This window comes from Pungitius pungitius, chromosome 8, assembly GCF_949316345.1.
Source record: "Pungitius pungitius chromosome 8, fPunPun2.1, whole genome shotgun sequence".
NCBI lineage: Eukaryota > Metazoa > Chordata > Actinopteri > Perciformes > Gasterosteidae > Pungitius > Pungitius pungitius.
Genome location: NC_084907.1, coordinates 9260573 through 9273597, shown reverse-complemented (window position 1 = coordinate 9273597; position 13025 = coordinate 9260573). Strand labels below are relative to the sequence as shown.

General features: G+C 46.4%; 1 protein-coding gene across 2 annotated transcripts; it reads right to left on the bottom strand.

Moving 5' to 3' along the window:
* Positions 1–2915: 2915 nt before the first annotated feature.
* Positions 2916–11861, bottom strand: zbtb40 (zinc finger and BTB domain containing 40). Of its 2 annotated transcripts, XM_037448156.2 has the most exons (12): positions 11728–11861; positions 11176–11348; positions 10077–10513; positions 9764–9957; positions 8922–9141; positions 8394–8789; positions 7882–8088; positions 7276–7440; positions 6925–7139; positions 6666–6822; positions 5842–6095; positions 2917–4451 (listed from the first exon to the last, which is right to left on the bottom strand). In XM_037448156.2, exons 2-12 carry the CDS (start codon positions 11325–11327, stop codon positions 4227–4229), a joined length of 2622 nt encoding a protein of 873 aa, XP_037304053.2. In that variant the 5' UTR covers positions 11328–11348; positions 11728–11861; the 3' UTR covers positions 2917–4226. The 2 variants fall into 2 exon arrangements, with proteins under 2 accessions (XP_037304054.2, XP_037304053.2); XM_037448157.2 differs by lacking the exon at positions 11728–11861 and having other exon boundaries at positions 2916–4451; positions 11205–11299.
* Positions 11862–13025: the final 1164 nt, after the last annotated feature.

Genomic DNA, 13025 nt, shown 5'->3' with positions numbered 1-13025 from the left:
CCGGTCTGTAGTTGTTTACTTCAGAAGGGTTGAGGGTGGGTTTCTTCAGGAGTGGGTTAACTCTTGCCTCCTTCAAAGTCTTGGGGAAACAGCCAGATAACAGCATTGTTAATGAGACAAGTGATGAAAGGAAAAAGATCGGGGGCGATCGACTGTAGAATGTGGGATGGAATGGAGTCGAGGGGGCAGGTGGTGGGACGGGCAGAGGTTACCAAGGTAAGAACTTTGTTAGGAGACAGGGGTGTGAAACAGGGAAGTGAGGGCGATTGAGGCAAAGTCCGTGGGATATATAGTTGGAAGGAGGTGGGTTGGAGAAGGAGGAGCGTATGTCAGCTATTTTTTTGGTAAAGTAGGTGACAAAGTGTCCTGGAATAAGGGTGGAGGAGCGAGGAGGACTGGGGTTCGAGGAGGTTAGTGAAGATCGAAAATAGTTTTTGGGGGTTGGAAAATGAGGACTCAATTCTGGATTAGTAGAAAGCACTTTTTGCAGCAGAGATGGAGGCAGAAAAAGAGGAGAGAAGCGACTGAAACTCATGCAGGTCATCAGGTTGTTTGTATTTACGCCATTTCCTTTCGGATGCTCGCAGAGTGGCTCTCGTAGCACGCACCGGTTCAGACAACCACGGAGCTGGAGGGGATCTGCCAGCCCGTCAAGTCTTAAGCGGACACAGCGAGTCGAGAGAGGAGGACAGAGTTGTTAGGAGTCTCTGTAGCAATGTTCGGATGCAAAAGTGCGAAAGAGTCGGTTGAGGGGAGAGCCGATAGAACGTAGGAGGCCAGGGAGAGGGGGGAGAGTGAGCGAATGTTATGGCGGACGGGTGTTACGCCGTCCTCTAAAGTGAGGATACCATAACTCGCCGTCACACGTGAGCTGGTCACAGGGAGGGTGAGGTGAATCCAAAACAGTGGGCGCACAAGCAGGACAAACAAAAACACCGTACCGATCAAACCAGGTTTATTTGACCTATAATACGGTAGTGGGGGAAAAGGGGCTGAGCGGAACCAAAGCAAAGAAATGAATGAAAAAGACCCCTAATCTACCTAGTCTAAACACATGTTTGTTAAACTCTCTGAAAAGTACAGGTGGGTGGTCCGCCCAGATCTTACCTAGTGTGTATAGACAGAGGTTTATCTACGGGTAGTATGTAAACCCCAGGGTCTCTTACCTACACACTCCCATTGTGCGGTCCCCTTTTCCCTGCGACAACTGAAGAAACAAAAAATGGAATAGTACAAACAATGGGTTAAACACAGACAGAATAACAAAAATAGCTTAACCTTGACCAGTTCAAAAGTCCACACCAACGTACACAAAACAAAATGAAATGGCCCATGAACACCACTCTGCTCAACACACAAGTTTGGTTATTCCTTCCCACAAGTTCTTTTTCACGACAGTCCTTCTGCTCTCTCTCTCTCCAACCGCTCTCCCTCTTGTCTCTCGCAACCTCCTTTTAAACCACTCCATCCTGCAGTTGATTGGCTGTGGGTGAGGGTGATTAGTGGCTGCAGGTGGGAGCTGGCAGGGGAGATTATTGGCTGGTGGGTGTGTCAGAACATCTGTGGGAACACAAAATCAAAACATACACACACCCCGTCCCACCAACAGGCCGAGGCACGTAACAACGGGTATAGAGTCGATTGATGGGGTGGGGTCGTTAATTGGGGAGAGCGGAAGAGAGTATCAGAGACATGCAGTGGAGTTACAGTGAGGTTAGTTGTAGCGCAGTTCTTAGTGAAGATGTAGTCAAGGTGATTGCCAGCTTTGTGAGTAGGAGGGGAGGGATTGAGTGACAGTGCAAATGAAGAAAGTAGGAGTATGAGGTCAGATGACTTCTCTGTCGGGATGTTGAAGTCTCCTAATTTCTTCAGCTGCCTCAGGAAGAACATCCTCTGTTGAGCCTTTTTGGTGATGGAGCTGATGTTCAGCTCCCACTTGAGGTCCTTGGTGATGAAGGAGCCCAGGAAACGGAAGGAATCCACACTGGTGACGAGTAAGTCACACAGGGTGAGGGGGGGAAGGTGGGGCTGTGTACTTCCTGAAGTCCACAATCATCTCCACTGTCTTTAGCACGTTGAGCTCCAAGTTGTTCTGGCTGCACCACGTCACCAGGTGGTCAGGCTCCTACCTCTAGGCAAACTCATCCCCACCAGAGATCAGTCCAATGAGGCTGGTGTCATCAGCAAACGTCAGGAGCTTGACGGACTGATGACTGGAGGTGCAGTTGTTGGTGTACAGCAGGGGTCCCCAAACTTGTTCCTGTGAGGGCCAGATAACTTTTCCCTTCTCTGGAGGGGGCCGGGGTCAGAAAAAGTGTGACGATTGCACTGGGTGCCTAAATGTAAACATTTGTTTTCCAGAAAGCCACATATAACCAAATCATTTCTTCACAGAAAAAAAGTCATGAAAATAAATAATATCACTTAATGAAATAAATAATAACCAAATAACCTTCTCTGGGATCTTTACAGAAGAAAATGAAATAAATAATAACCGCTACGGCCTCTTGACAGATGAGAGCATTGAACAAACAAATAATCGTTTGACCACTGCAGGTTAAATACCCTGCATTCTAAATCAACCTTTTCCCCATTATTCCGTTCTATTTCACAGGGGCTTGTCTAGGATTTGCGTGGCCAGATTGAAAAAAAAATCATAATGCCCCTCTGGTATTGTTCAGGGGGCCGGGCCAAATGTGGAGGGCCTTAGTTTGGGGACCACTGGTGTACAGGGAGAAGAGCTGAGGGGAAAGAACGCAGCCTTGGGGGGAACCGGTGTTGATGGTCCGAGAGGCAATGGAGACATCCATTCCTCAACACCTTTTTGTTTTTTCACTGTTGATAAACCATTTCAGGAAGTTGTATAATGTTGGGAGGTTAAATTGAATAACAAAACTAGGAATAGTACATTCTCCACTGACAAGTGGAATATAACTTTTATTCATATGGAATTATAAATATGAGCCCCTTTTACGTGCTTTGTGAAAATAATCATTCCTACATTTTTACTAGCACTTTTTGGTATGATGTCTTGAGAGATCGGGACCATGAGGTGAGTCCTGTAGTCATTCATCGTTTGCTTTCTTCCATGTTCCTCCTCGGTAACGTGATGTTCCAAACTCCCACAACTTTTTCTTCTTCAAACAGACCAGCTCGCGTCGGGGCAATCAGCATCATTGTCTTCAGCTGGGCAGTTGTTCCATGCAGCCTTGCCAACTATGGGAGCTGGTTCCCTCCCCTGCTGCCCTGCTGGGTTGTAGTCCCTGCTGCAACCACTAGGTGGGAATATACCTCCCATTGAGGACCAGACCATCACATTGGCCATTTTCTGCTATTTAAATTAAATGAAATATTAGAAATTGTTATTTTGAAACTGTGAAGTCATAGGAATCCAAACAAATGCAGTATACAAAATATGTAAGACATTTATTAAATACAATCAATATGATTGTGGATCTTCCAAATTATACTCTTAGACACTTGCACATAGTAATTACAAACAAAGGCGTTTGACACATCAGAAAAAAAGTGGCATTCTTCTCATAATTCATAACCCTCATTTTGGAGCGCAAATGAGTAAAGTGGGTTTGCAAAGTTTTAAAAAGCTTGATGAACCAAGAGTGAAAGTGTGGTCCATAAAAATATTTTCTAACTCATGGCCTGGTCTGACTCACCGGGTACAGCCTGGAAGTAGAAGCACAAGCTCTCTTTTCTGCTGCTTTACACATTGCAGAGTATATCCACCTCTTCCTCAGTGACCTTCATGTGTGTGTAGTACACACACTTGGTCTAAGCCAGGCACATACCTACATTGATAGGCACCCTCACTGTGATTGGCTTAAAGAGACAAAGCTCAGACTCTCCCTTAGTGCTGTGGCGATGAGCCGGCCTCTGTGAGACCACTCGTGGCCGCACACTCACCTGCTCTTGTGTCCATATTCCGTCGCTGTGTTAGGAACTGGAGATGCAGCGCAACGAAGCTCAGGTTGGTTCAGGTGCGTCTGTGTTTAACACAGCGCTTTAGCCGACCCGGGTTTTTGTATATAATATAAAGTCAAACACACCACGTTAAATTCAAACTGCCACGCAGACGCTGATGGTGGGCCGAACATGGATGAGTCCTAAGCTTGCGAGTTGTGTCAGTGCAGCCTGCTGTAGCTTTCTAATGACCAGAAGAGTCATCACACCAGGATGCTGCTCTCTACTAAACCTCCAGCGGTCAGAGTTCATGGCGAAGGGTCAGGACTTGGCGGCTTGTCCTCACAGATGAAGGTGACCGAGCTGTTCAGCAGGTCATACATGTTGACCTCCACCACATCCGCAGACTCCGCCCCCTCCTGTCCACCAGTCAACGCCACAAACACTTGCTGGGCAGCTGCCAGCTGGGCCTGCTCCTCAGAGAGGATTGACGACTCCGCCCCTCTGTTGTCTGTTGGATCCGTCGATATCTCCTGATTGGACAATCATATTTTCTCAATATTAGTTCATTTTAAAAAGATAAAAATGCACAGTTCAAAGTGTTTGCACTTCGGCAACATGGTAGTCAGCATTTTCCATCAGGCAAAGCGCGATATGACATAATTAATGGGGTGTGGCCAACGCTGTCCAATAGCATGGTTCTAGACAGTTAAACAGTGCAATGCAGTTTGAAGTCATTTTATGATGGAACACTTTTTATTAATAACTTGAGACTCCAATGATAAAATTGACAAAATAATAGCAAACCTTTCCTTTCTTTGTCTAAAGTCATGTTTTTGTATTGTTTATGACATGTTATTGTTTGTATGAGCAATCACATAAATTGAATTAAAATAATCGAGACAATCTAACTCAGGGGTCCCCAAACTTGTTCCTGTGAGGGCCAGATAACTTTTCCCTTCTCTGGAGGGGGCCGGGGTCAGAAAAAGTGTGACGATTGCACTGGATGCCTAAATGTAAACATTTATTGTTTTCCAGAAAGCCACATATAACCAAATCATTTCTTCACAGAAAAAAAGTCATGAAAATAAATAATATCACTTAATGAAATAAATAATAACCAAATAATCTTCTCTGGGATCTTTACAGAAAAAAATGAAATAAATAATAACCGCCACCGCCTCTTGACCGATGAGAGCATTGAACAAACAAATAATCGTTTGACCACTGCAGGTTAAATACCCTGCATTCTGAATCAACCTTTTCTCCATTATTCTGTTATATTTCACAGGGGCTAGTCTAGGATTTGCGTGGCCAGACTGAAAAAAAATCATAATGCCCCTCTGGTATTGTTCAGGGGGCCGGGCCAAATGTGGAGGCGGGCCTTAGTTTGGGGACCACTGATCTAACTGATAAATGACTTACTGGAAAATGTGCAATATGAATACACAATGCAACAATAGTTAACAAAAGTAATTTCTGGCTTTATATATTATATTGAGTTATTGTTAATTTTTTTGGTTTATTTGATAAGGGGCCGTGCACATTAATAAAACATGCTGTAAATGTGCCAATTAGCCAAAAGTCTTTCATCATCTGTAGTCCCAACAGCGTACAAACAGAAGATAGGATTACATTTAAACAATAGTCATGCTTTTTAAGGTATGGATTCTGTTTTTAATTTATAATACTTGTCTTTTATTGTGTGTCTTTTTACTGTGTCTCTTATTTGCACTTGAACCTGTTGTAAATCCTCCAATTTCCCCGCTGAGGGACAAGTAAAGGATTATTTCACCTGATAATCAGCTGTGAATAGGTTTTTGATCACTATCAGTTCCACTATCTATTATCTTAGCAGGGGGGGGGGGGCTGTACGTGTCAGCTGAGGGCTGAGACTACACCAGCACGTCCCTCCTTACTTACGGCGTGGGAAGTGGAGGCCCGCTCCTCCCCGGCCTCCTGGGTCTCCATGTGGCTGGCGAGCAGGTGGTCCTGCAGCTCCAGCTGGGAGGAGCAGACCAGGGAACAGAGGGGGCAGCTGGACGCATCGGCGCTGTGGCCAACATGCTGGCTGCCAATGTGCTCCTGCATCTCCTCCTCCCCCCCCAACAGGGAGGGGCAGTAGGGACACTGCAGCGTTGCCGCCGCCCCGGCCGGCGACAGACAAACTCCTGTACCTAATGCAACAAAGCAGAGGATGTTTAGACGTGTCGTAACTGTGCAGCTACCAACTAGATGTGTTGTCTCCCTTAAATTCATACAAGAATGAACACTGATGGGACAAACGTCTGTTTCATCAAGTTTGGGGTTTTTCAAGATGACGATTGTGAGGATGTTTGTTGACATCAGTGAACACAAAAGTACACAGCAAACTCCCCATGCGATGCCTGGAGATTATTTCCTCATGACATTTCTCAGAGATACATGAATACATAAAGAAGCTCCATGACAGAGAAATCTTTGTGTTTTCTGGGATGTTTTCATGGAACAGGTCTGTTTGAGGAATGATATTTAAAATCTAATGCTGCGTTCACAAAAGCAAGGCCACCTTTTCGTGCTAGTAGATTCCATGAGTCAATGCACAGAGGCAATTGGTTGCAAACGACACAAATCTTCCACATGTGGCGCAAATGACGTGGCGCGAAGGTGAGAATTTGTCTTTTGCCTGGTGAGTGGAAATATTAAAATGTTTCTACTTCAAACCTTCAAGTAGAGAGAAAAAGACTGAAAAGCCTGCGGCGTCTCACCTTGGTGCTCAGCGGCTTGGTGTTTGGCCACAGTGGCGGCGCTGGGAAAGAACTTGAAGCAGACGTCACACTGGACCAGGGTCTTAAGCTGCCGGGTGTGGTTAGCAAACACCTCCGGATGGTTGGTCCTGTTGTGGTACCAGAGGCCTGACAGTTGCTACAGCAACAGAGATAGACAAATGCACAAACCTAAACATCCAACGACCCTCAGTCCCCTCAAACTGCCCGGTTGTGAAGCTGTGAACCTACGCAGTCCTACCTGGTAAGACTTGTTGCACAGGTCGCAGCTGAAGGGCTTGGTCCCACTGTGCGTGCCTTTGTGTTTGTCCAGGAGAGCAGCACTGGTGAACATCTTGCTACAGGTGGGACACTTGTGGAACTCCTTTGGGTGGACTTCCTGGATGTGCTGGCGATGCTCCTCAAGCGAGGAGAAGCTCAGGCAACACTTTTGACAGTCATGAGGCTCCGACAAATCTGACCGAGAGCGGAAATGAATACTGGGTTTTATGACACCACATGTTTATATTGCCCCAATTACTCCAGCATTACAATATCGGTTTGGTCTAATCATGGTATATTGTAAATGATGCATCCAAGTGTGTGGCCTTACTGTGGAAGGTGTGCAGGTGGACGGTGAGTCCGCTGGCCTGGCTGTACCCTTTGCCACACTCTCTGCACACATATGGCCGATCCCCAGTGTGTGTTCTCACGTGACGCGTCAGCTCAATGGACTGGGCGAACACCGCCTTGCAATACTGACACACGTACATCTTTCCTGAACACAAAAGAGACAAGTGCTGACTGAGCTGAGAAGAGATTTGAAAAATCCATCTGCAAAGGTCATAATTGCTCTGACAGGATAACTTCATAATCTTCAGTGACAAGAGCAGTAGACTTTGGAATTTTGAGTTTTTTGTGTCTCGACCCCATTTTCTTATGGTTTTGTGTCTAACTGACTACTTTCATTACTGAGGGAGAAACCTGCAGAATGCTGCTGCTGACCAACCATCGTGATGTAAAAAGACAGGAGGGGAGCAGACTGAGAAGGGAGAACCAGCTGAGGCTCTTTGCACCACGAAGGAAGAACGCTAAAATGAAAACACTCACTTAATGGAAACATCTTGAAATCCTCCGAAGGATCCTCTGCATCATGGTGTCAGAATATTAGAATGTCAGTGTCAGTATTGGCATGCAGTGGGATGATGTGTGTGTTTACCCTCAGAGTGCTTCTTCTTGGTGTGGTATGCAAGTGCGGCAGCTACACCAAAGCTCATGTCACAGTGTTTGCAGCGGTATGGTTTCTCTCCCGTGTGCAGCCTCATGTGATTCTTCAGAGACGAGTTGGCACCAAACTTTGCGCCGCAGTCCTCACAAGTGAAAGGTTTCTCCTCAAAGTGCTCGGTGCGTTTGTGGTAAATCATGCCTGAGGTGTGAGGAGAGGGAAGACACACATTCCAGGCGAGGTTACAGAGGGCCCCTTCTTACCATGATGAGTAAATACACAGAAAGACAGGTGCTGCATCTAATATCAGATATTCATCCGATGGTCAGTCGCAAAGCAGTGAAAGGTTGTTGTTGCACTAATGAATTGGCACAAAGATAGAACTTTTCTTAGCGACAGTGGCAGAGATAGAAAGGACAAAGCCGTGCGAGCCGCCACGCGGGGAGGACTCCCACCCATCCCTGAAGCCCTTTTCTAGGTCAGTGTTGCCGACATCCCTGACTTACCTGATGGGTGGGCGAAGGTCCTCCCGCAGAGGTCGCAGGCCACCTTGATCTTCTGGGCCCGTGTGGTGATGCGGTGGGCCTCGGCCCGGTGCCGCTGCAGGGCCCGCTGGGTGGCCAGTTTCATCGGGCACTGAGGGCACTGCTGCTCACACTCCTGTGTCATGGGGCAGCGCTTCACGTGGGCCAGCATGCGACACTTGTAGGTAAAAGCCTTCTTGCACCAGCGACAGGGGTAGGGCTTGGAGGGAGACGAGGAGGAGGGTGGCGGGGAGGAGTCTGGCGAAGCATCAACCACCTTCTCATCATCCTCGGTCTCCTCCTTAATGCTTCCCTCCTCCTCCTCATCCTCCTGCTGCTGCTCTTTACTGCTGGTGGCGTTCCGCTTCTCTGAGTCATCTGTAAAACATATACAAAAAAAAGCAAAGCTATATAGACAGCGCAAAATGGCCTGAATGAACAGCTGAACCTAGACTTTTGGTTTTGTTGGAGCTGACACTGTGAGATTCAAAGTCACAAAGGGCTCTTTACCTCCAGTTTGGCTTCCTTCTGGCTGCTGGGAGTTCCTCTCCACCTCCTCCAGCAGAAGGAGCAGTGGGGAAGGGAAGGAGGAGGGGGTTTTGTGTTGAATGGCCCGGAGTAGCCCAAAGAGCGCTCCCTCACTGAGCTGGCCGGCCTTCACTCTGCTCAGCAGCATCTCCAGCGCTGACCTGGGGTCTGCCCCCGCCTCCTCACAGCACTGACTCACAACCTGGCACAAGCACAAATGCCGCCTTGATTATCTGAGCGCAATGCTATCAGAAGCAGGCCTGATTCCTAGTAGTACCTTCTACTAAGAGATCTGATCTTATCGTCTTTATAGAAATTTTTACTCCACTACATCTCAGAGGTAATTACAACACTTTTTACTTCACTAAATCTCAGAGGTAAATATAGTACTATTATCTCAGGCAATTGATTCCATTGTTTTAAATGTATTCTATTGTAGTCAAACCTCTGGTGAAAAACAACTCAAATAATAATTTGATCTTATATGATTAAAACATCACACTGTTGTGTTTACAGAAGTTAACAGAGTCTTATATCACGCATTATGGAACTACTCTGGGTACAATAATTATTTGCCTTAGTGAGTCCTCAATCTGACGTACATGGGAAAGTACAGCAGTTAATGTACTAACGCCGTTCTGATGAAACAATCCAGTACGAGTACTGCATTTAAAACGTAATCAAGTACGTTATAATCAGCTAAATGTACTTCAAGTACCCATGCAGTGAAATTTTCCCTGTCAGTGCCGTACTATTCTCAATGATGTGTATGTCACATGTTTGTAACTCCTTCCTATACAGCACCTCTACACATACTGTCCTACCTGTCTCTCCTGTTCGTCCACACTTGTCTGCGCTGCCTGGCTCAGCAGCTCCAGGGCAGACGGCATGCTGCTGAGGAGCTCCACAAGTTGAGAGGAATGTTCCAGGAAACCAGTGGCAGGCTCGTCCGATGCCTCGGCCGCCGTTCTGTTGTGCTCTTCCTCTACCTTTTCGGTGGCTTGTTCTCCTTCTGTGCCTGTGCATGCGCAGACATAAAGACAAGGCGGTCAGTCGCAAAGCAGTGAAAGGTTGTTGTTGTTGTATTGGATTGGGTTTTAGTAAATGTGTATTCCTGGCTGATACCCTGACGCTCACCTGACGACTCGGAGAGCTCCACGCAGGCCTTTTTACATGCTGGTTCCTCTTGGTCCTTATTGTCCCTCTGAGCCTCTTTCTTCTTCAGCTCAGGGCCAGGCTCTGTTTTGTGTAGAGTCGAGTCCTCCCCGGGTACAGCGGGACCTTCAGGGGTCATGCTTTGGGCTTTGTTGATCATGGTGAGGGCCGGGGCCTGTGTAGTGACGGGTGGGACTGGGACTGGGACTTGTTTTCTCACAAGACTGGTAAGGACATTTTTGAATCCGACAGCCACGTCGAACATCTGCAGGCTGTCTGCAGCGGCGACAATGCGGCCCACGTTGTGTTTGCCGAGAGGCAGCTTGCCGGTGTAGACCATGTCCAGCAGACAGCTGAACTCCTGCGAGGACACCATGGCTGTGTCGATGGAGATGGTGTCGGAGTCGTCCAGGAGAGACCTGAGAGGAAGACCGTTTGGTTGCTTTTCTATTTCCATGGGTGCTAAGGCTGCAAACCTGACAGTTGCACTCTAATTCTATTTATTCACACCACAGAAATTACTTTGGATGAAGACATGACCTGTGTGACCTAAAAGATAAAGATTCAAAATATGACATGAAAAAACAGATATGAGGCGGGAAAAATCCAAATTGGGATAAAATTAAATCAATATTTGAAACCTAGTTCCAGTGTCAATGTAAAAATGGTCAGCTTGCAATCTGCCTACAATCACTTGACATGGTTTTAGAATTGTTATATAAATACGTTGTTTTGAATCAAACAATTTATTCAGATATCAAATGAATGCTTTGATGGTTTCGGAGACGTGTCTGCTAGATGAGAAGAATAGTGTGCAGTCAGAGCTCTACAGCATGCTCGACCAGGCTGGTTTATTAATGTTCTTTCATAGGTTGTTCGTGCAGATGATCTTAATATGTGTATAATAAACCTGAAAACCCAACCCAAGACTCAACACTGAAAAAAAAGATCTTATGGATCTCTTACAAGTTTTCTCAAATGCACAAGGAGTCTAACAGCAGGAGACTCTGGACCATCCTGAGCCCCCTCACACCCATCACACAGCTGAATGGATCACCTGCAGACCCCAGACTCACACTACCTGAAGAGCATGCTGGAGGCGGCCAGTACCAGTTTATGTGCGCGGTGGGGGCTGTCTCCCACCAGGATGGTGCAGTCGCAGAAGTGGCCTTCCTTCCTCAGGGCCCACAGCTGCTGCATCAGCTGGCTGCTGTAGTTCGGCAGCTCTAGCATCCTGTTGGCCGTCCCGCCCCTCTGTGAGGTGGAAAGTAGATGATAGTGCTTATGTTACATCAATACATTGAACACGAGGCAGAATATGGTGTTGGGAATGTTTCCTCTGACAAAGTGTCGTGTCAGGCCATACGTGTCCGCTAACGTTCCATCATGAAGCATCTTCGTGCAGTTTTAAGATGCTGAGGGCAAACGTTACGTGCGCTAGCCCTCTCTAGCAGGCTAGCAGACGCTAGCTTTAGCTTTAGCTGCCGGCGCTTATGTCGTCTCGAAAGGTTACTATCGTTAAACCAGTGGAGCTCATTGGGATACATGCGCGCGGATAAAGTGGACCAGGACCAAACGGCCGCCAGGGACCGTCCGACATGCAGCTCGCAGTCAATGGAGGTTTTGGTATTACCTTGAATTATTCAAACGATCCGTCTCTTTATTTAAACTTCGTCGCTGAACAACTGCTCTGCGCAATAAAGCTTTCGTCGTTTTGAAAATGGCGACAGGCGGTACGGCAGCAAAATGGGTCCGTTTCCGGTTAAGGAAAAGGCTCCGAGTTTTTTCTGCTAACCACTTTAGACCCTGCTAATCTCATGGAAATGGCTAAATTCTATTGGCTGTGGCGATTCCAATTAGGTGTCAATCACGCTATTCGGTCAATCGTTCGCCGAGGAATTGCCTTGACCGCTGACCACCAGTTCCGCTAGACTCCATGGATTTTCTTGTCATTTAAAAAAAAAAGGTTAAATACATAAAAGTCTGGGTTAAAAGCCCTACATCTTTGCATGTGATGTATTGAACACAATTTGGCCCTCAAATAAATAGTTTATAGGTATAGGTATAGGTTAATAGGTATATGACAAAAAGCAAAATGATAATCTTTGAAAATAAAATTCTGTAAAATAGTCTCTTAAAAGTGTCCTTCACATTATTAAAATCATCCTTTGCAGGAAGAATAATAATATATTGTGCTACGATCTGGTCGAGGTTTACACCCATATTATAATACCGAAGGGATAATCATCAGCAAAGTGCTTTTTTTTGTGTCAAACCTGAAAATTATCATTTTAATATTGTCTTAACTTGTGACATATATGCGGATATTTACACATCTGGACCAAAATCTCTCAAGTGTTTCATTATAACACGCAGATTATTTAAAGAGAACTTATTGTTGTTGAGATATTACTTTTTTAGCATGGGTTAGAAGAGTTTTTTAATATTTAATTAGAAGTTGACACTTGACTCCCAACTCTCCCTGACTGCCAACACCACAGCGACAACACGATCCTGTAGATACATGCTCTACAACATCAGGAGAATACGACCCATTCTCACTCAGAAGGCGGCACAGGTACTGATTCAGGCTCTTGTCATCTCCCTCCTTGACTACTGTAACTCTCTCCTGGCAGGTCTCCCTGCTGCCGCCATTCGACCACTGCAGCTCATCCAGAATGCAGCAGCTCGACTGGTCTTCAACCTTCCGAAATACTCCCACACCACACCACTTCTCCGTTCTTTTCATTGGTTACCAGTGGCTGCCCGCATCCAGTTCAAAACATTGGTACTGACGTACCATGCTGTGAATGGATCTGGACCAGTTTACATCCAGGACATGGTGAAACCCTACATTCCAACCCGCACACTCCGATCTGCATCTGCCAAGCTGCTTGTTCCTCCCTCACCGAGAGAAAAGCACTCGGCGAG